This window comes from Sebastes fasciatus, chromosome 1, assembly GCF_043250625.1.
Source record: "Sebastes fasciatus isolate fSebFas1 chromosome 1, fSebFas1.pri, whole genome shotgun sequence".
Taxonomy (NCBI): Eukaryota; Metazoa; Chordata; class Actinopteri; order Perciformes; family Sebastidae; genus Sebastes; species Sebastes fasciatus.
In genome coordinates this window covers 1,086,127-1,108,920 of record NC_133795.1, presented here as the reverse complement: position 1 = coordinate 1,108,920, position 22,794 = coordinate 1,086,127, and the positions used below count along the sequence as shown (strand labels likewise).

General features: G+C 44.0%; 2 protein-coding genes across 4 annotated transcripts in view; one reads left to right on the top strand and one right to left on the bottom strand.

Moving 5' to 3' along the window:
• znf831 (zinc finger protein 831) overlaps nt 1-22,794 on the top strand; it is a 123,908-nt gene that overhangs the window by 85,130 nt on the left and 15,984 nt on the right. The window lies entirely within an intron of this gene.
• Nucleotides 5,873-22,794, bottom strand: part of aldh1l1 (aldehyde dehydrogenase 1 family, member L1) — an 18,919-nt gene continuing 1,997 nt past the window's right edge. For both annotated transcript variants that reach the window (XM_074609655.1, XM_074610410.1), the window contains exons 2-23: nt 20,822-20,967; nt 19,419-19,653; nt 19,167-19,332; nt 18,921-19,022; nt 17,808-17,897; nt 17,008-17,145; nt 15,403-15,528; nt 15,219-15,310; nt 13,959-14,106; nt 13,764-13,883; nt 13,348-13,475; nt 12,789-12,939; nt 11,358-11,428; nt 10,926-11,031; nt 10,096-10,183; nt 8,303-8,396; nt 8,084-8,183; nt 7,883-7,981; nt 7,098-7,263; nt 6,891-6,996; nt 6,513-6,712; nt 5,873-6,288 (exon numbers count right to left, since the gene is read on the bottom strand). In XM_074609655.1, the coding sequence (XP_074465756.1) occupies nt 6,233-6,288; nt 6,513-6,712; nt 6,891-6,996; nt 7,098-7,263; nt 7,883-7,981; nt 8,084-8,183; nt 8,303-8,396; nt 10,096-10,183; nt 10,926-11,031; nt 11,358-11,428; nt 12,789-12,939; nt 13,348-13,475; nt 13,764-13,883; nt 13,959-14,106; nt 15,219-15,310; nt 15,403-15,528; nt 17,008-17,145; nt 17,808-17,897; nt 18,921-19,022; nt 19,167-19,332; nt 19,419-19,653; nt 20,822-20,948 (2,709 nt within the window). In that variant the 5' untranslated portion in view covers nt 20,949-20,967 and the 3' untranslated portion in view covers nt 5,873-6,232. The remainder of the gene's footprint in view (nt 6,289-6,512; nt 6,713-6,890; nt 6,997-7,097; nt 7,264-7,882; nt 7,982-8,083; nt 8,184-8,302; nt 8,397-10,095; nt 10,184-10,925; nt 11,032-11,357; nt 11,429-12,788; nt 12,940-13,347; nt 13,476-13,763; nt 13,884-13,958; nt 14,107-15,218; nt 15,311-15,402; nt 15,529-17,007; nt 17,146-17,807; nt 17,898-18,920; nt 19,023-19,166; nt 19,333-19,418; nt 19,654-20,821; nt 20,968-22,794) is intronic.

The window sequence follows — 22,794 nt, the reverse complement described above, 5'->3', positions numbered from 1 at the left end:
AATAAAGAGACTCAACAGGAATAAAGAGAGACTCAGCAGGAATAAAGAGACTCAACAGGAATAAAGAGAGACTCAGCAGGAATAAAGAGACTCAACAGGAATAAAGAGACTCAACAGGAATAAAGAGAGACTCAGCAGGAATAAAGAGAGACTCAGCAGGAATAAAGAGAGACTCAACATGAATAAAGAGAGACTCAACAGGAATAAAGAGAGACTCAACAGGAATAAAGAGACTCAGCAGGAATAAAGAGAGACTCAACAGGAATAAAGAGACTCAGCAGGAATAAAGAGACTCAACAGGAATAAAGAGACTCAGCAGGAATAAAGAGAGACTCAGCAGGAATAAAGAGACTCAGCAGGAATAAAGAGACTCAACAGGAATAAAGAGAGACTCAACAGGAATAAAGAGAGACTCAGCAGGAATAAAGAGACTCAGCAGGAATAAAGAGAGACTCAGCAGGAATAAAGAGAGACTCAACATGAATAAAGAGAGACTCAACATGAATAAAGAGAGACTCAACAGGAATAAAGAGAGACTCAACAGGAATAAAGAGACTCAGCAGGAATAAAGAGACTCAACAGGAATAAAGAGACTCAACAGGAATAAAGAGAGACTCAACAGGAATAAAGAGAGACTCAGCAGGAATAAAGAGACTCAGCAGGAATAAAGAGACTCAACAGGAATAAAGAGACTCAACAGGAATAAAGAGAGACTCAGCAGGAATAAAGAGACTCAGCAGGAATAAAGAGAGACTCAGCAGGAATAAAGAGAGACTCAGCAGGAATAAAGAGACTCAACAGGAATAAAGAGAGACTCAGCAGGAATAAAGAGACTCAACAGGAATAAAGAGAGACTCAACAGGAATAAAGAGACTCAGCAGGAATAAAGAGAGACTCAGCAGGAATAAAGAGACTCAACAGGAATAAAGAGAGACTCAACAGGAATAAAGAGACTCAACAGGAATAAAGAGAGACTCAACAGGAATAAAGAGAGACTCAACAGGAATAAAGAGAGACTCAGCAGGAATAAAGAGACTCAGCAGGAATAAAGAGAGACTCAGCAGGAATAAAGAGAGACTCAGCAGGAATAAAGAGAGACTCAACAGGAATAAAGAGACTCAGCAGGAATAAAGAGACTCAACAGGAATAAAGAGACTCAACAGGAATAAAGAGAGACTCAACAGGAATAAAGAGAGACTCAGCAGGAATAAAGAGACTCAGCAGGAATAAAGAGACTCAACAGGAATAAAGAGAGACTCAACAGGAATAAAGAGAGACTCAGCAGGAATAAAGAGACTCAGCAGGAATAAAGAGAGACTCAGCAGGAATAAAGAGAGACTCAGCAGGAATAAAGAGACTCAACAGGAATAAAGAGAGACTCAGCAGGAATAAAGAGACTCAACAGGAATAAAGAGAGACTCAACAGGAATAAAGAGACTCAGCAGGAATAAAGAGAGACTCAGCAGGAATAAAGAGACTCAACAGGAATAAAGAGAGACTCAACAGGAATAAAGAGACTCAACAGGAATAAAGAGAGACTCAACAGGAATAAAGAGACTCAGCAGGAATAAAGAGAGACTCAGCAGGAATAAAGAGACTCAACAGGAATAAAGAGAGACTCAACAGGAATAAAGAGACTCAGCAGGAATAAAGAGAGACTCAGCAGGAATAAAGAGACTCAACAGGAATAAAGAGAGACTCAACAGGAATAAAGAGACTCAACAGGAATAAAGAGAGACTCAACAGGAATAAAGAGACTCAACAGGAATAAAGAGAGACTCAACAGGAATAAAGAGAGACTCAACAGGAATAAAGAGAGACTCAGCAGGAATAAAGAGACTCAGCAGGAATAAAGAGAGACTCAACAGGAATAAAGAGAGACTCAACAGGAATAAAGAGAGACTCAACAGGAATAAAGAGAGACTCAACATGAATAAAGAGAGACTCAACAGGAATAAAGAGAGACTCAACAGGAATAAAGAGAGACTCAGCAGGAATAAAGAGAGACTCAGCAGGAATAAAGAGACTCAACAGGAATAAAGAGAGACTCAACATGAATAAAGAGAGACTCAACATGAATAAAGAGAGACTCAACAGGAATAAAGAGAGACTCAACAGGAATAAAGAGAGACTCAGCAGGAATAAAGAGAGACTCAGCAGGAATAAAGAGAGACTCAACAGGAATAAAGAGAGACTCAGCAGGAATAAAGAGAGACTCAGCAGGAATAAAGAGACTCAACAGGAATAAAGAGAGACTCAGCAGGAATAAAGAGACTCAGCAGGAATAAAGAGAGACTCAGCAGGAATAAAGAGAGACTCAACATGAATAAAGAGAGACTCAACAGGAATAAAGAGAGACTCAACAGGAATAAAGAGACTCAGCAGGAATAAAGAGAGACTCAACAGGAATAAAGAGACTCAGCAGGAATAAAGAGACTCAACAGGAATAAAGAGACTCAGCAGGAATAAAGAGAGACTCAGCAGGAATAAAGAGACTCAGCAGGAATAAAGAGACTCAACAGGAATAAAGAGAGACTCAACAGGAATAAAGAGAGACTCAGCAGGAATAAAGAGACTCAGCAGGAATAAAGAGAGACTCAGCAGGAATAAAGAGAGACTCAACATGAATAAAGAGAGACTCAACATGAATAAAGAGAGACTCAACAGGAATAAAGAGAGACTCAACAGGAATAAAGAGACTCAGCAGGAATAAAGAGACTCAACAGGAATAAAGAGACTCAACAGGAATAAAGAGAGACTCAACAGGAATAAAGAGAGACTCAGCAGGAATAAAGAGACTCAGCAGGAATAAAGAGACTCAACAGGAATAAAGAGAGACTCAACAGGAATAAAGAGAGACTCAGCAGGAATAAAGAGACTCAGCAGGAATAAAGAGAGACTCAGCAGGAATAAAGAGAGACTCAGCAGGAATAAAGAGACTCAACAGGAATAAAGAGAGACTCAGCAGGAATAAAGAGACTCAACAGGAATAAAGAGAGACTCAACAGGAATAAAGAGACTCAGCAGGAATAAAGAGAGACTCAGCAGGAATAAAGAGACTCAACAGGAATAAAGAGAGACTCAACAGGAATAAAGAGACTCAACAGGAATAAAGAGAGACTCAACAGGAATAAAGAGACTCAACAGGAATAAAGAGAGACTCAACAGGAATAAAGAGAGACTCAACAGGAATAAAGAGAGACTCAGCAGGAATAAAGAGACTCAGCAGGAATAAAGAGAGACTCAGCAGGAATAAAGAGAGACTCAACAGGAATAAAGAGACTCAGCAGGAATAAAGAGACTCAACAGGAATAAAGAGACTCAACAGGAATAAAGAGAGACTCAACAGGAATAAAGAGAGACTCAGCAGGAATAAAGAGACTCAGCAGGAATAAAGAGACTCAACAGGAATAAAGAGAGACTCAACAGGAATAAAGAGAGACTCAGCAGGAATAAAGAGACTCAGCAGGAATAAAGAGAGACTCAGCAGGAATAAAGAGAGACTCAGCAGGAATAAAGAGACTCAACAGGAATAAAGAGAGACTCAGCAGGAATAAAGAGACTCAACAGGAATAAAGAGAGACTCAACAGGAATAAAGAGACTCAGCAGGAATAAAGAGAGACTCAGCAGGAATAAAGAGACTCAACAGGAATAAAGAGAGACTCAACAGGAATAAAGAGACTCAGCAGGAATAAAGAGAGACTCAACAGGAATAAAGAGACTCAGCAGGAATAAAGAGAGACTCAGCAGGAATAAAGAGACTCAACAGGAATAAAGAGAGACTCAACAGGAATAAAGAGACTCAGCAGGAATAAAGAGAGACTCAGCAGGAATAAAGAGACTCAACAGGAATAAAGAGAGACTCAACAGGAATAAAGAGACTCAACAGGAATAAAGAGAGACTCAACAGGAATAAAGAGACTCAACAGGAATAAAGAGAGACTCAGCAGGAATAAAGAGACTCAACAGGAATAAAGAGAGACTCAACAGGAATAAAGAGACTCAACAGGAATAAAGAGAGACTCAACAGGAATAAAGAGAGACTCAACAGGAATAAAGAGAGACTCAGCAGGAATAAAGAGACTCAGCAGGAATAAAGAGAGACTCAACAGGAATAAAGAGAGACTCAACAGGAATAAAGAGAGACTCAGCAGGAATAAAGAGAGACTCAACAGGAATAAAGAGAGACTCAACAGGAATAAAGAGAGACTCAACAGGAATAAAGAGAGACTCAACAGGAATAAAGAGAGACTCAACAGGAATAAAGAGAGACTCAGCAGGAATAAAGAGAGACTCAGCAGGAATAAAGAGACTCAACAGGAATAAAGAGAGACTCAACATGAATAAAGAGAGACTCAACATGAATAAAGAGAGACTCAACAGGAATAAAGAGAGACTCAACAGGAATAAAGAGAGACTCAGCAGGAATAAAGAGAGACTCAGCAGGAATAAAGAGAGACTCAACAGGAATAAAGAGAGACTCAGCAGGAATAAAGAGAGACTCAGCAGGAATAAAGAGAGACTCAGCAGGAATAAAGAGAGACTCAGCAGGAATAAAGAGAGACTCAGCAGGAATAAAGAGACTCAACAGGAATAAAGAGAGACTCAGCAGGAATAAAGAGAGACTCAACAGGAATAAAGAGACTCAACAGGAATAAAGAGAGACTCAGCAGGAATAAAGAGACTCAGCAGGAATAAAGAGACTCAACAGGAATAAAGAGAGACTCAGCAGGAATAAAGAGAGACTCAACAGGAATAAAGAGACTCAGCAGGAATAAAGAGAGACTCAGCAGGAATAAAGAGAGACTCAACATGAATAAAGAGAGACTCAACATGAATAAAGAGAGACTCAACAGGAATAAAGAGAGACTCAACAGGAATAAAGAGAGACTCAGCAGGAATAAAGAGAGACTCAGCAGGAATAAAGAGACTCAACAGGAATAAAGAGACTCAGCAGGAATAAAGAGAGACTCAACAGGAATAAAGAGACTCAACAGGAATAAAGAGACTCAACAGGAATAAAGAGAGACTCAACATGAATAAAGAGAGACTCAGCAGGAATAAAGAGACTCAACAGGAATAAAGAGACTCAGCAGGAATAAAGAGAGACTCAACAGGAATAAAGAGACTCAACAGGAATAAAGAGACTCAACAGGAATAAAGAGAGACTCAACATGAATAAAGAGAGACTCAACAGGAATAAAGAGAGACTCAGCAGGAATAAAGAGAGACTCAGCAGGAATAAAGAGAGACTCAACATGAATAAAGAGAGACTCAACAGGAATAAAGAGAGACTCAGCAGGAATAAAGAGAGACTCAACATGAATAAAGAGAGACTCAACAGGAATAAAGAGAGACTCAACAGGAATAAAGAGACTCAACAGGAATAAAGAGAGACTCAACAGGAATAAAGAGAGACTCAACAGGAATAAAGAGAGACTCAACAGGAATAAAGAGACTCAGCAGGAATAAAGAGAGACTCAACAGGAATAAAGAGACTCAACAGGAATAAAGAGAGACTCAGCAGGAATAAAGAGACTCAGCAGGAATAAAGAGAGACTCAACAGGAATAAAGAGAGACTCAACAGGAATAAAGAGAGACTCAGCAGGAATAAAGAGAGACTCAACAGGAATAAAGAGACTCAACAGGAATAAAGAGAGACTCAGCAGGAATAAAGAGAGACTCAGCAGGAATAAAGAGAGACTCAACAGGAATAAAGAGAGACTCAACAGGAATAAAGAGACTCAACAGGAATAAAGAGAGACTCAGCAGGAATAAAGAGACTCAGCAGGAATAAAGAGAGACTCAACAGGAATAAAGAGAGACTCAGCAGGAATAAAGAGAGACTCAGCAGGAATAAAGAGAGACTGTGACGGTGCTCAGTAGTTTTCATTGTTAACCAAACATTGTTATTAGAAATGTTACACTTCTTTAGACTCGTCTGACCTAATGTAAGCCATATTAGAAATGAATGCAGTCTGTTACTGTAACTCAATCACATTGATTACACAACAGTCTCACTACCTAGAGGAACATTCTTCATTTGCATAGTTCAGGACAACACGTCGTACTACACGGCTCCGAGGACTCAACAGTCACGTGTTAGACAGATTTAACATGTTAAGGCACATACAGTGTTATCAGTCAGTAGTCACTAATGCTTGGTCTCCTCTGCAGGTCCACATCGCTGCCTCTGGATGTCTCACTGCTTCTTCCAGCTGTGATCCGACTCAATACTCGATGGTCACTGCCTTCGTCTTCAGGTATTCGTTGAGAGCCTCTTGTCCTGTTGGAGTGACGGAGACACTGACGGTAAGAACGGATATGAATCACTACTAACAGGATGTGATCCAGTCTACTTAAAGGGATAGTTCTGGTGTTTCTCAGTGGGGTTGTATGAGGTTCTTCAGCAGCCAGATGAAAGCAAATACTGGGATTTAGTGTTGATACTTAACTATGAAGTGTTTAATAAAAGAAGTAGAGCTACACAGCAGCAGCAGCGTGTCTTACCCAGGTCTTTGCCAAAGCCAGACTGTTTGAAGCCTCCAAAAGGCGAGGCCACGTCAGTCTTGTTGTAGGTGTTGACAAAAACTGTGCCGGCGTTGAGCTTCTCGCTGACGTACAGAGCTTTGCTGATGTCCCGCGTGAAAACACCCGACGCCAGACCGTACTCCGTCGCGTTGGCCCTTCTCAGGACATCGTCCACTTCACTGAGGCAGCGAGACGGAGACGGAGACGGAGACGGAGACGGAGACGGAGACCGGGCAGGAGAAAGAGAAGAGAAGAGAATGATTAGACGTGTTGGGAGTGAGAACGGGCTGGTTGGTGTGAGTTGTTGGTAATGTGGTAAAAAGGGGGATATGAGTCAGTAAGTAGAGTCAGACTTACCCGCTCTTGAACTTGGAGAGGATCATGACGGGGCCGAACGACTCCTCTATAGCGATGTACATGTGGTCCTGAACGTCGGTGAACACCGTGGGCTCGAAGAAGAAGCCTGGAGGCAGACACACACACAACGAGACGGCACATTACAGACCTACAGATGGAATAAACCAGAGGTGACTGGTTGATATATCTGAGACTCGCTGCCTTTACCTGGCCGCTGCACCTGTTTGCCGCCACAGACCAGAGTGGCTCCCTCCTTGATGCCGGTCTGACAGTACTCCACCAGCTTGTCCAGGTGGGCTTTGTGGTTCTGAGGGCCGTGGTCTGTGGAGCGGTCCAGCGGATCACCGATCTTCATCTTCTTCACCTCCTCAACCTGACCTCAACGATAATAGAGATGCAGGTCAGAGGTCAAGGGACCCCTTTGAAAATGGCCGGGCTAGTTTTTCCTCGCCAACATTTAGTGTAAGTTTGGAGCGTTATTTAACCTCCTTCACGACCAGCTAGTCTGACATGGTTGGTACTGATGGATTCATCAGGTTTACTAGTTTACTATGATAGTAGAAGTATCTTCACTCGAACTTTAAAACTGAGACGCTACAACCTAAAAAAGTTTGGTTGTGTTAATGCGTTAAATAAATTAGTGGCGTTAAAACTATTTTGCGTTAACTCTGAGAGCCCTAAAATAAACACGGTGCCTCTGAGGAGGAGAGGAGAGGCAGAAACATCAGCAGTGAGGAGAGGCAGAAACATCAGCAGAGAGGAGAGGCAGAAACATCAGCAGTGAGGAGAGGCAGAAACATCAGCAGAGAGGAGAGGCAGAAACATCAGCAGAGAGGAGAGGCAGAAACATCAGCAGAGAGGAGAGGCAGAAACATCAGCAGAGAGGAGAGGCAGAAACATCAGCAGTGAGGAGAGGCAGAAACATCAGCAGAGAGGAGAGGCAGAAACATCAGCAGAGAGGAGAGGCAGAAACATCAGCAGAGGAAACGTACCACTCTTTTCACGTACTGGTCGTGAATGGTTTCCTCCACAAACAGTCGGCCGGCTGCGATGCAGTTCTCTCCCTTGTTGAAGAACACTGAGCTCATCCCCTGAAATACACACATATATCATATCACATCACATCACATCACGGTGTCTTACTGCTGCAGCTGTGTTAAACGTGTGCAACACGTCTAAAAACATGATCTCACCATGCGGACGGCCTTGTCCATGTCACAGTCAGCGAAGATGATCAGAGGAGATTTCCCTCCGAGCTCCAGAGAAACTTTCTTTACGTTGCTGACGGCGCAGCTTCAGACGGAGGAGGACACACAGAGACACAGAGACACAGAGACACAGAGACACAGAGATGAGCAGCGATGTCGGTTTAGAGTCCACAGAGGTTTGTAAAAACGGGTTTCAGCTCTCACCTCTTCATGATGTGTTTGCCGATCTCAGTGGAGCCTGTGAAGCCCAGTTTACGGACGTCAGGATGGTCGGACATACGCTGACCCACCAGAGCACCTAGAAGGAGAGGATGAGATCAGTTACAACGATCATAGCTTCATTAGTTAAAGGGGAACTTCTGTAGCTTTCAACCTATTTGACCTTGTTGTTGTGTCTAAGTGACTAATGGGGACAACAATGTATGAAGCTGGTCCAGTATTGAGGGAGAACGCTAAACAGGCTGTGATGTAATCACTCAGGTCAACTCCTCATCGGCAACGTACGTCCACTAACAGTTCTTGTTTTTGCCGCCGACAGGCTCAGACTGTTATTAGAAGTGTCTGACAACATTATAGAAAGAACCCTACAGAGAAATAAAACACTTTTCTTTTACCTTTCTGTTATTGTTATTGTGTCATGTGACTTGAAGCCAGAAGACAACGGTGGAAATGGAGTGAGAGATGGAGAGAGGAGTGCCGGTGTTTCAGAGTTTGTTGTGTTGGCCTTGAAGGGCGTTATGTTTTCACCGGCGTCTGTCGGTCGGTCAATCTCTCCGTTAGCAGGATTACTCCAAAAGTCCGTGATGGATTTTAATGAAATGTGAAACAGGGTATAACACATGCACAGTGTGACTGATGACGCGTTGATGACGCGTTGACCCCGCCTCCTTCTGAGAGCAGAGAGCTACGTGTGAGGATGTGTGGAGCTGCTGTCCGTCCGCGGTGAGAAAGAACAAAGCGGTAGATGACGGGATGAGAGACAACGTAGAGTAACGTTCTACAGACATAACAAGGCTGCTGAATGAGAGAGGCGTCCGCCGATACGTTACACGCAAACACACCGTGGTAATAACAAGCCGACCAGCTCACGGTACCGCCAGCTGGGAGCTGGGATCTGTTTTTAAAGTCACGCACCTTGGTGGAGGTCTGCGCTCTCCGAGTGACATTCTAGTTTTTAGCTGATTCAACAATGTGGATGTCACACGAGATCTCAGAGCGAGACTTCTCCGAGCGAACAAACAGACCGGATCAAGTTAAAGATAAAGAAAAGCGTTTTATTTCTCTGTTGGGTTCTTTCCATAATGTTGTCAGACACTTCTAATAACAATCTGTTAAAACAAGAACTGTTAGTGGACGTACGCTGACGGTGAGGAGTTGACCCGCGCGATTACATCACAGCCTGTTTAGCAGCTACAGCGTTCTCACTGAATACTGGACCAGTTTCAGAAAGTGATGCCTTGTTCACACTACACAGCTTTAGCCCTGATCTTCCGCTCCCCGAGGAGGAGTCGCCTGTAACAACAGGAACTGACTGGATGTGCTGCATTTACAACACGGAGCAAAGTTGTTTTTGCACCGAGAGGAATAAAAAGTAAAACATGTGGAAACCGGTTTAAACAGGCTATTTTGTAAAGACGTGCCAACAACATCAGCAACGTGTCTCGTGTCTGGTATCACGCCATTCACTGTGTATTTCTCACGGGTGTTTTAGTGACAGAACATCGTTTGGAGACCTCATCAGAGATTCAAACATCTAGTAGTGTGACCTCCTGTCTCCGGTCAGTCATGTCGTTTGTAAACCACAACGACTTAAAGACTCCCGGTTAGACAGCAGGTTGTGTCGTGACTCTGAAAGTCTTGTAGTGTGAATTTGGCTTTAGTCACTAAGACACAAAAACATGGGATGTAAAATACAGAAGTGACCCTTTAAGTGTGTGCTTGATCTTTAAATAACAACCACCAGAAAACAAAGTAAGGCTGACAGCGTCTGCTCCTACCTGATCCAGGTAGAATGTTAATCACTCCTTTGGGCAGTCCGGCCCTCGCCGCCAACTCAGCAAACTTCAGCGCCGTCAGCGGAGTCACCTGGAAACACAGGACTGCTTTATTTAACCCACGCTACGCTAGCAGCAGACATTCACGTCCCCCTCAGGATGAACTGTAATAACTGACTCGGACTTTTCATTTACAGTAGCGCCATCAGATCAAAATATAGTTTACGACCAAACACCTGCAAAACTATCGACATTCCCTCAGCTCAGGGCTCAGCAACCTTTACTACCTAAAGAGACAAAGAAATCTGTCTGGAGCCGCAAAACATGTGATCATTGTGATGAAGGTAACAGTTTATAGTCTGAGTATATAGTATATCAGTCTAATGCAGTGAGGGCCAAAGAGACAATGTACTACGGAGTATTAGGGCCACATTGAGGGAAAAAACATCTGAGATTTACAGAATAAAGTCAGAATATTAAGAGAATAAAAAGACGTAATATTACGAGAATAAGTCATAACTAAAAAAGAAAATGACTACTTTATAATATTACAACTTTTTTCTCATAAACCTATGACTTTATTCTGGAAATCTCAGATTAATTTTGTTCCTCAATGTGGCCCTAATACTCCGTCGTAGCGTCTTACCATAGACCTACAACAATAAATAAAAATGAAAATGTAAACAACATTTCCATGTTTATAACTCCACAGAGAGCCACTGGAGAGGAGCTGAAGAGCTGCAGGTTGCTGACCTCTGGACTAACTGTACTTTGTGTTTGGAGCTAATCAACTGTTAGCATTCTGAGAGGCTAACGTGTGGAGGCTGACTGACCTGAGCAGGTTTGAGGACGACGGTGTTTCCAGCTGCCAGGCAGGCTGCGGTCTTCCAGGCCAGCATCATCAGAGGATAGTTCCAGGGAATCACGATGGCACACACTCTGAGAGGAGACAGGGAAGATGTTTACATGCTAATGACATAAAGAACGTAAGACTGTATTTATATCATCCTGTAGCTTCCTAGTGGTGATCCTCATGTGTTCAAATCACAACATTCACATTTAGGTCAAAGTATGTTTTAGCGTCGCGAGAAACCTTTCCCCACATGGTGACCTGACATAGGTTTCTGCATGATGACGCTGCTACATGTCCAGTATATATATATATATATATATATACATCCTTATAGTCTGTGTATTAATACAGTATATATATATATATGCTCAACATGTGTGTGTGTGTTTAATCATGCAGACGACTCTCTCACCCTATCGGCTCCTTCTTGGTGAAGGTGAGGTTACGGTTGGGTCTGGCCTGGTTGATGGGGATGGTGCTGCCCTGTGAAAAGACGACATCATCATTCATTTGCAGGTATTATTGCTGATTAGCCATACACTACGGTCAACTGGTGGTTTTACAGGTTCAAAGTAATAGTAATAGTCACTATCTGATGAAGGCCGTTGCATTTGCAGTATTAGGAACTGTGGCGACATTCCCGGGAAAAGGCGACACTATTTGGATCTCTGGGAAGTGAGATCCACCTGTAGTTACCACTTATCCCCATACTGTAGGTGCTAACAAAGAGAACAAAACAGAGATCTTTCTGCGATTGTAACTTTAAGTTTAAAGGTCCCATATTTTAAAAAGTGAGATTTTCATGTCTTTTATATTATTAAGCAGGTTTAAGTGCTATATGTAAATACTGTTAAACTATCAAAACGCTCAATATATAGAGAAACACACACAACCCGTATTCAGAAATTGTGCATTTGAAACAAGCCGTCAGGATTTCTGTCCATTTGTGATGTCACAAATATACAATATTTAGACCATTACATGGTTTTAAACGTAAACATTCTAAATGTGTCCCAGTTTGTTTCCTGTTGCAGTGGATGTGAATAACATCAGCTGACAGTAGGGATGCACTGATACCACTTTATATCAGACCGAGTACAAGTACTTACATTTGGGTACTCTCCGATACCGAGTACCGATACGAGTACTTCTCTGTGTCTAAAGAGCCTCGTTAACAGCCAGCTGGAGGGTGTGAGCGACACACGGCAGGCTGGGGAGTCCCGCATACGAGGCGGTGCGCCGCCACCGGCTCTAGGTCGGCTTGGAAAGGCTCGGGGCGAAGGTGCTTCCCGGGGCCGTGGACAAAGTGTCACCGAGGCGGACTGTCCTCAGTGCGCCTTTTACGTGTCGCCAGGGCAGGGCTCGGCCCACGTAAAAGGCGCCAGGGGTCTGCGGCGATGTCGGCAACCCACCCGACCCGTCTTGAAACACGGACCAAGGAGTTTAACGCACGGTGCCGTTGTATCGAAGGTGTTTTGCGAGTACGAGTACATGAGCACAGTATCGGATACCCGATAGTGGTATCGGTATCGGTATCGGTATCGGTGCATCCCTAGCTGACAGGAAGTAAACACCCAAACTGTTGCCTAGCAACGCAATTCCGTTGCAAATCTGTTGAAATGCACTAAAACGGAGCGTTTCAGACGGAGGGTGAATACAGATTTATTCAGGCAGACAGTACGAAGATAATAAAGTGTTTTCTGAACATTACAGCATGTAAACATGTTCTAGTAGAAACACAGAATACAAGTATGAACCTGAAGATGAGCTGATACGTGACCTTTAAGTTAAGTCTGACCTCGTCTCATGAGTGACCTCCAGGGTTTAAAAGCGGCCGTCTTACTTGGATCTTATCACACCAGCCGGCGAAGTAGCGGAAGGTCTGGATGGACATGCCCACGTGAGTCTTGAGGGCCAGAGTGTAAACCGCTCCGGAGTCGATGGCTTCGATGGTGGCCAGCTCCTCCTGGTGCTCCTCCATCAGGTCGGCCAGCCTGTGGGGGGGGGGGGGGGGACAACAAGGTCACTGACATCGTGGAGCATGATTCCTGATTTCAAGAATTCAAGGTAACGCGGGGTGAGTAGTTGATATACAGACGGTCATTTTGGGGGTGAAGTGTTCCTTTAATGGTGCTAATTCCTCAGCAAGTATGCAGACTATGCAGAACAGTTAACATCCAGTGAACCGGGGACTGACCATAGATAATCCAGCCTTACCTGGCAGGTAGTCGTCATAACAACAGTTATGCATCATGCTGTGTTCCCAGTTAACTCTATGGTGACACTAAGCTTGCCATGGATAAACTGGGTGGTGATTTAACCAGCCAACCTTTAAGTTTTGGGTGTGATGATGAGTGTGTTGCCTTGTGAGAGTTCAGTTTAGTGAGAGCGAGTGAACTGACTTGTAGATGAGTCTGCCTCTGTCTCTGGGGTTCATCCTGCCCCACTCTCCCTCCTCAAAGGCCTCCTTAGCAGCAGCCACTGCCCGGTCCACGTCACCGACCTGGGCCAGAGACACGTCACAGATGGCCTGCAGGACGGACACATGAAACCACACCGGTGGTACAGAAGACTTCAGTTATATGGTGGTTAAAGATCTGAATACTGGTGATGGAGACTTTAACATCTGGACTACATCTGTAAAACATAATAATAATATTGTTCTAATGAACGCTAATGATATAGCACCTTTCCTGTGCCTGTAACCTAGCAACCTGTCAACACCAGAACTTGAATGTGGTTTTGTGCTCTCGGTAGAACTCATAGTATTAAAAGTAATATTTAGAATAGCGTTCTCTGTCCGTCTGTCCGTCCTCACCGTGCCGTCAGTGGGGTTGATGGTCTTGTAGGTTTTTCCTCCTTCTGCATCGATGAACTCTCCGTTGATGAACAGCTGATGAGGCATCCTGATGGTCATGTTGTTGGTGTTCTTCTCCACCTGAGGAATCAGACCGACAGTCAACACGTCGTCTTCAGTAACCAACACCAGCCAGTAACAGCCAATCACACTTACATAGTCAACGACCAGCTCCTCTTCGTCGTCCTCCCCTCGCAGCTTCCTGACGCACATCTGGATGAAATCCTGGAAGGTGCAGTTCATGTAGACGTCCTCGTTCTGCAGCTGGCAGCTGGCGGCCCGGAGCTTCACCTCCTCCACCAGCCTGGAGACGGCAGCAGAGAGGAGAGGAAGGAATCACAGGTTTAATGTACTGATCGGTAAAACGACCCTGAAGAAATTAAACTAGCTAATAGTCTCTAATGCATTACACTGGTACACATAACAACATCTGGGCTTTGAGCTACATGCCAACATGCTCAATGACGATACTAACATGCTGATGTGTAGTAGAAATAGAGCCCTATGTAAACCATCTATAGCGCACGGTCTAAAGTGCATGGTGCAGGTGTTTTTAGAGCGTGTCCAACTCCACTTTTGCTGGTTGAGCGGCGCATAATCTGTGCACAAAGTAAGGCTTAAGGGGTGAGGGGTCGTATTCAGTCTCTTAATTAATCATCGGTGTGTTTTGGGGCGTAACAGGAATCAGTGTCATCTCCCTTTCCCTTTCAAAGTCAGGTGCACCTGATCCTCTGTCTTCTCCGTCTCCTGACCCTCTGTCCCATTACCAACCTGCCATCATTGCTTTTGGATGTTTAGGATTCTGGGAGTCTAGAAATGACGTTTTCTTTCTCTTTGTTCTTTATTGTACCAGATAAACCTGAATATGAAGTAAGGAATCTCTGTCGGTCTGTATGTCCTTCACATATCTCAAGAACCGTTCATCCGATCTACTTCACATGTATGGCTGGGGACAAGGACATGCGGTGTTGAAGCTGGTGCAATTTAGACGTGCGACACATTCAGTATCACTTAACTCCGACAGCCCTCATCGGGGCTTCAGGGCTCTGCAGACTGAGACCAGCATGTCGTCTGCAGACTGTGGCTCATTAACTGCTGGATATAAATTACTAACGTTACAACCAAATTCTTCTTCACTTCCCCGGAGTCAACAAGCGATGAGCGGTTCTTGTTCCGAACGGGCACGCCCCCGGGGTTATCATAGCACTGCGGTTGTCCTTTCCTCCTGAATTCTCCTTCACATCTTTCCTTGACCTCATGATGTCTTCCATCGAGGTCGAGCGGAAGACATAGGATGGATTTTCTTTTTACTATTTGACCACAGCCCCGGAGCCAAACAATCTGCCCGCTCCAAACAGACACCGCACGAGTTAGATAACATCTATTGAAGGAGGTAAATCTCCCCCCCCTCATTACCTGACCACATCCATGGAAGCAGCACCGGACTTGAAGAAATCAGTGGAGTTTTCAACCTGACTGACGTTAGTCAGAATACTCTGCCACACCGCCTGTAAGGAAACAACGCAGAGAGTCAACACGTCTACACATTTCACCAGATTTCTTTCAACTCCCCTTGAATTAGTAGGAGAGGAGGTCCTACCCTCATCTGCTCAGCGAAGGTCTTCTCCTCCTCGGTGAGCTCCACGGCAGCGCTGCTCCCTGAGCGGAAGTACTGAGCTGCAGCAATCATCTTCCCGTCCTCAAACTGAAGGTTCTTCACCAACAGCTGCAGACAAACAGAGCATGACATGACCATCGATGATGACACCAGTTTCACCCAAAAACATCAGATTAGATAGAAACGTTACTGTTTGGTGGTATAGTTTCAGTTTGTGCATCGACGGAAGGAAAAGTGCACCAAATGGAGTCAACAGCAGGAAACATCTGTGAAGTCACCTTACGCTGTATTTAAGAGCTGATGGAAATATTCTTATTTAACACCTTTCAGTGTGTTTGGGGTCATTTTAAAACACGGGAGGAACTAGAAACACTTTAAGAACCTGCAGGAAACGTAAATATGAGGCGATAAGAATGACGGGTAGTTCGCAAAAAGTCAAGGCCACGCCCCTTTTAGGGGATAGAAAACAGAAGATCTCATAGACTCCAATGTCATTTGACGTATGTTTAGATTGTATTCCAAACATTTGTTTTATACACGTCTAATAATTATTTAGTGACCTTGCCTGAACCTGAGCGTTGGCGATACCTTAATAAATGAAGGTTGATCGCCGTCATGTCCCTTCAGTCGTCCCCCGTCCAACACAGTGGAGGATATCACTGATCCAGACATCTCTACATATCTGACTGAACCCCGTTAGACTGAGTGTTGTCTGTTAATAACCAACTGGTTGATCTACAGGCTGAGATTTAGTTGGACAGTCTGATGCTGCTAGAATGTTAATGTGTGACTGTATTACTGCATTACTGTATGATAGTCGATCTCAGATCCAGGAGGAGCAATGTGGACTCCGTCCTGGCCGTGGAGCAGCGGACCGGCTCTTTACCCTCGCGGGGCTGTTGGAGGGGTCATGGGAGTTTGCCCATCCAGACTACATGTTTTTTGTGGACTTGGAGACGGCTTATGAATATGGGGTACCGGGGTCGTTGTTACGAGCCATCCGGTCCTTGTATAACCAAAGTGAGAGCTGCGTCCGTACACTCGGCACAAAGTCAAACACGTTTCCTCTGGGTGTCGGCCTCTGCCGGGGTTGTCCCTCGTCAACGATCCTGTTTTTGATTTTCATGGACACGATCTCGAGGTGCAGCCGGGGGGGAGGAGAGCATCCCGTTCTGGGACCTCAGAATTGCGTCTCTGCTCTTTGCAGATAATGTGGTTCTGTTGGCTTCATCAGACCGTGACCTTCAGCAGCACTGGGGCGGTTTGCAGCCGAGTGTAAAGCGGTCGGGATGAGAGTCAGTACCTCCGAGTCTGAGGCCTTGGTTCTCTGCCGGAAACCGGTGGATTGCTCCCTCCGGGTGGGGAGTGAGTCACTGCCCCAAGCGACGGAGTTTTAGTATCGTGAGGTCTCGTTCACCAGTGAGGGGGAAAAGGAGCGGGAGGTGGACAGACGGTGGAATGAGAAAGGACATGATGGGAGATACAACAAGATGAGGGCCAACAGGAGCAGGAGTAAAGAACAGGACTGATGAGACGGACACTTTAGGAGATAAATAGCTCCAGAGGACGACGACGGCGACGACTTACCGCCTTGCCGTCGTTGCCGAACAGCACCAGGCCGGCCTTGGTGACGATGCCGGGCCTGCTGACTCCGAGGATCTCCAGAGGCTGACCGTTAGCTGCGGTGCCGTTACCCACCAGAGAGGAGCCGTAGAAGGTCACTTTCTGTAGGAAGAGAGACACGAAACAGAAAAACTCTGGTGAGGACAACGTCTAATAAAGAATATTTTTACCTCGTAGCAATTTTTCCCTCGAGGCAACAATACAATTTAAAAATGAGGCGACTGGAAAACAATGTGTTGCACTGGAGTCGCAGAAGGAACATATCAAGACGTACGGAGGAGGAGGAGGAGGCGTGCATTAACCCTCCTAAACTGTGACATGCTCATCGGCACAAAATATTTCCTTAGATCCATCAGGTATGACCGTGGTCTTCAACACAGCCTGACGTTACACCTGTTCAGTATTGATGTGAATAGCGAATAGTCTGGTGTTGACGTGCACAGCGCTGCTCGCTACTGGAGCCAGTTTAATCCCAAAAGGCGCGATGCTTTCTCCAGTTGGGCCGGATCACGTCGGAGTGTACCGAACCGTACCGCAGTTCGTTTGGAAGTGAACCGAGACCCCCCCCCCCTTCAAGGAGGTCTCGGTTCGCTTGTTTTGGTGCTGCACCCGAGTGAGATTGCTGTGTTCACACCTGCCCCAAACCAACCGCACAGAGAGGGTGAACTAAACGTTGCAGGGTTCCATTCAACCCAACTAAACAAGGCAGGTGTGAATACGCCCTGAGCGAGCATCCAGAAACACAGTCCAGAGCGCTGCGTTACCTGTCCATCAACCTCGGCCCAGGCTCCGGGCACTTTGTCGTTTCCTCGGATCCAGTTGTGGAGAGCCTCAGCGGACTGGTTCCAGTCAATCTGCCAACACACACACACACACACACACACACACACACACACACAGTCTTCAGTCTTCAGATGTAACATGCAGTAAAATCAAAGCACTGAAATATTTTACTTTGAAAACCATTAAACTGAATGTACGTAGTTCTGATAGACTCCATTCAGGTCATAAATCAAGTTTCTCAAAGACTTCTATACAACCAGACTTCTGACTGATGTTTCAGCAGGATATGGAAAAACTAGTCCATGCATTGATCTTCAGCCGACTAACAGCGTCTTTACTGGTCTTCCTAAAGAATGGATCAGACAGCTGCAGCTGATTCAGAACGCTGCTGCTAGAGTCCTCACTAAGACCAAGAAAGTGGATCACATCAGTCCAGTTCTGAGGTCTCTACACCGGCTCCCTGTCGCTCAGAGAACTGATTTAAAAATACTGCTGCTGGTTTACAAAGCACTTCTGCTATGTTCTGAACCATCCAGACCTCTCAGGTTCATCTGGATCAGGTCTGCTTAGTGTCTCCAGAGTCACAACTAAACATGCAGAAGCAGCGTTCAGTTCTTATGCACCGAATATCTGGAACAAGCTCCCAGAAACCTGCAGGACCTTCAACTCGGAGTTCTTTTAAATCAAAGATTCAAACTTTCCTGTTTGCTGCTGCCTTTTATTAAACCAGATAATGATCTTATACTGCACTAGAGCTTTCACTCTGGTGTGTTAGACTCTATTCTAGCTTTTATTTTTAGCTTGTTCTTATTTTCTAATCTTTAATGTTTTTATGACTGTTTTAATTATGTCTTAATCTTCTTTTGCACTCTTTCACAATGTTCTTGAATGTTTGTGTAAAGCACTCTGAGTTGCCGTGTTGCTGAAATGTGCTCTACAGATAAAGCTGCCACGCTTTCTTTTAGCAACCAGAGGAGTCGCCCCCTGCTGGCTGGTAGACAGAATGCAGGTTTAAGGCTCCTCAGCATCACTTCTCAGACCCGGAGGTCGCCGCCTGGAGACAACTGATCTCTCTGGATGTCGTAGTATCTCACCTTAGCGTTGTCTTTCTTCTGAATGCACTCATACGTGGCTCCCTCCTCTGGCTGGGTGATCCTCGGGGCCTTCCCTCCTGCAATCAGCCTCACTGCATCCACCTGGAACCAGAACAACAGACGGAGGGTGAATCCAGAGGGTGAACACGGAGGGTGAATACGGAGGGTGAATCCAGGTATATCCAGACAGACAGGATGAGAACATTAAAGCAGGTCAACATGTTCCGGCCTCATCTCTACACTCACTGTGCCTCTGACTCCCTCTGGGAACAGGAACCTCTTGTAGATGGTGTTGACGGTGTCGTCGGGTTCAACGTCACACTCCCTCTGCAGCAGGATCGGTCCGGTATCCAGTCCGTCGTCGGCCCAGAACACCGTGAACCCGCCCTTCTTGTCTCCATGGATCAGGGTCCTGCGTGTCAGAGACACAGAGCAGGTAAAACACTGGCCGTCGTCGCCATGCCGACCCCCCAACCCGACGAACATCATGTGACTCACCAGTTGATGGCCGAGGCTCCCCGGTGGCGAGGCAGCAGGGACGGGTGGTAGATGATGGAGCCGTGTTTGGGCTGGTCGATGACCTCCATGGGGATGAACTGGGAGCAGAAGGGCAGGACGTTGAGCTCGGCGCCGGTGGCCTTGTACTGGGCCACAACCTCCGGGATGGCCTGGCCCTTCACACGCCAGCGGGGGAACTTGAAGACGGCGACGCCATCCTTCTCCGCCTCCGTTGCTAGGGGAGGAAAGAATAATCAAACTCATGGTTTTAGTTACAAAATACTAATAAATATAAATATGATTTTTATTATGAATTCATCGCTCCATTATTTGTTTAATTAATCAATTTATTGTCAGAATAGTGACAAAAATATTATTCAAATATTTTTAGTGAATTCTTTTCTCCACTTTTAAGCAAACATTCATACACAATATATAACTATTGTGCTCGCAGAGGTGATAGGTGACTAAATAAATAAATGATAATAATCCAAATTAAGCATATCAGAATAAATAAAATACAAAATAATTAACTATATATATATAAACATATATATATCAATATAAGTAAATTAAATAATTCATAATAATAACATAAAAAATACAGTAGAATAGTAAATAAATAAATAAATAATAACAATCCAAATTAACCAGATCACAAGAAATTAAATAATAAAAAATAATTATACATATATATATATATATATATATAAATTAAGATAAAATAATATATTAAAAAAATAGAATAGAATAGAGAAAAATCAGACCTCAGTGTTACGTATTCAAATTGCTGTTTTGACTGACCAACTGTCCAAAAGGTATTCAACTAATAAAAATAAAAACAGTGATATACGTGACATGAAATGGACAAAATCGGCAAAACCTGCAACAAATAACTGAAACGATTCCCCCCGCTGACTCAGGAGAACATGCAAACTCCACACAGACCGGCCCAATGACGGTGAAGCCTTTAGACATTTAAATGAATCATACTTTCTATGTTAAGGTGAAAGCTGGACTTTGTAGTTCTCTAACTCAGACAATCAAAACTACATTATTCTCTATCTCTTCCTTATTCTTCTCCAGAGCTGTAAATCCAGATGAAGACAGTTACTGCAGGTTATTGTCCCATATTAAGATGATGGTCTGTATAACCTGATGTAAAGATAACAGGTGATGACTCACTGACAATGACTGTGCAACTTTTAGAGGACAGACAGCTTTATTGATTTCTTTTATTTGTTTAGTGGAACAAAGTGATAAAAGTGTCGGTGTGAAGAGTCCAAATTTCATTTGGCACCATCCTGAGTCTCTTCATGGCGGGTGTGCTTTAAGTGAGAGAGGAATATTTCATTTTAACTGGTCCTAAGCTTCAGTTAGTCAGTCAGTTTGGTTGTTCTCACCCAGCGGGTCGGCCTTGCCGTCCTTGTCAGGGATGGTGAAGACTCCTACGACGGTGTGGCCGTCCTTCCTCAGCTCTTTGTAAACCTCCTGGCCGAACAGACTCTGTCCAATCACGGCGATCTTCATCCTCACAGCTCACTGTGTTCTGGAGACACACCGGGACAATACGTTTATAATTAATACAAGCAATCAGAGTATCTGGATCATCTGTCACATATGAGAACAAAGTACATTTCATATTGCAGGTGAGGTTTTATTGGACTACCTGCATATCATTTTCTATACTTGCAAATTCTTTGCAACTACGAGGCAACTGATCATTTAACCTGATGAACTTAACCTAACTTAACTTAACTTAACTTAACTTAACTTAACTTAACTTAACCTAACTTAACTTAACCTAACCTAACCTAACCTAACCTAACCTAACCTAACTTAACTTAACCTAACCTAACCTAACCTAACCTAACCTAACTTAACTTAACCTAACCTAACCTAACCTAACCTAACTTAACTTAACTTAACTTAACTTAACTTAACTTAACCTAACTTAACTTAACCTAACCTAACCTAACCTAACCTAACCTAACCTAACCTAACTTAACCTAACCTAACCTAACCTAACCTAACCTAACCTAACTTAACTTAACTTAACTTAACCTAACCTAACCTAACCTAACCTAACTTAACTTAACTTAACTTAACTTAACTTAACCTAACCTAACCTAACCTAACCTAACCTAACCTAACCTAACCTAACTTAACTTAACCTAACCTAACCTAACCTAACTTAACTTAACCTAACCTAACCTAACTTAACTTAACCTAACCTAACCTAACCTAACTTAACTTAACCTAACCTAACCTAACTTAACTTAACCTAACCTAACCTAACCTAACTTAACTTAACCTAACCTAACCTAACCTAACTTAACTTAACCTAACCTAACCTAACCTAACTTAACTTAACCTAACCTAACCTAACCTAACTTAACTTAACCTAACCTAACCTAACTTAACTTAACCTAACCTAACCTAACCTAACCTAACTTAACTTAACCTAACCTAACCTAACTTAACCTAACCTAACCTAACCTAACCTAACTTCCGAGAGCCCATTAAAGGTTTCAGAGCATATCTGTGATTGAGGGATTGCCTCCACACGGCTCTCAACAAGGCAGAGAACATATATTACTAAGAAGTGAAAGTAAATTTTTTTATTTCATTACAACATCAGCGCCCAGCAGTAGAGCTACGCTGCCGCCATTTTGGACTGAAAGTGACTACCAGACGCCAGTAAAACGTCCGCCTACAAAGAGCTGTACAAAAGAAGACCGGAGGGTGGGCGATGTGTTTCCGTGACAACGCGTGTTTTGGGACGCTGTTATCAGCAGTAACCGCCATATGAGCTCACTGCAGAGCGGCGACCGTGAGTGAGCCAGTGGGGCGCAACAGAGAGACTCACATGCACTAAAATGCACGTGTCGTAGTAGTAGTTGTTGTTTGGTGTTATTTTAATGCTCTGGATATCAACTAGTGCACCTTTAACCTCGTTTATTACACAGCTTTGTTGAATACTCGATTCTGATTGGTCACAACATTTTACAGACTGTAACTTCTCTATAACAGACCGTTGCTATGTATAACAGACCGTTGCTATGTATAACAGACCATTGCTACGTATAACAGACCGTTGCTATGTATAGCAGACTGGTGCTATGTATAACAGACCGTACCGTTGCTATGTATAGCAGACCGTTGCTATGTATAACAGACCATTGCTATGTATAACAGACCGTTGCTATGTATAACAGACCGTACCGTTGCTATGTATAGCAGACCGTACCGTTGCTATGTATAACAGACCATACCGTTGCTATGTATAGCAGACCGTTGCTATGTATAACAGACCGTTGCTATGTATAACAGACCGTACCGTTGCTATGTATAGCAGACCGTTGCTATGTATAAC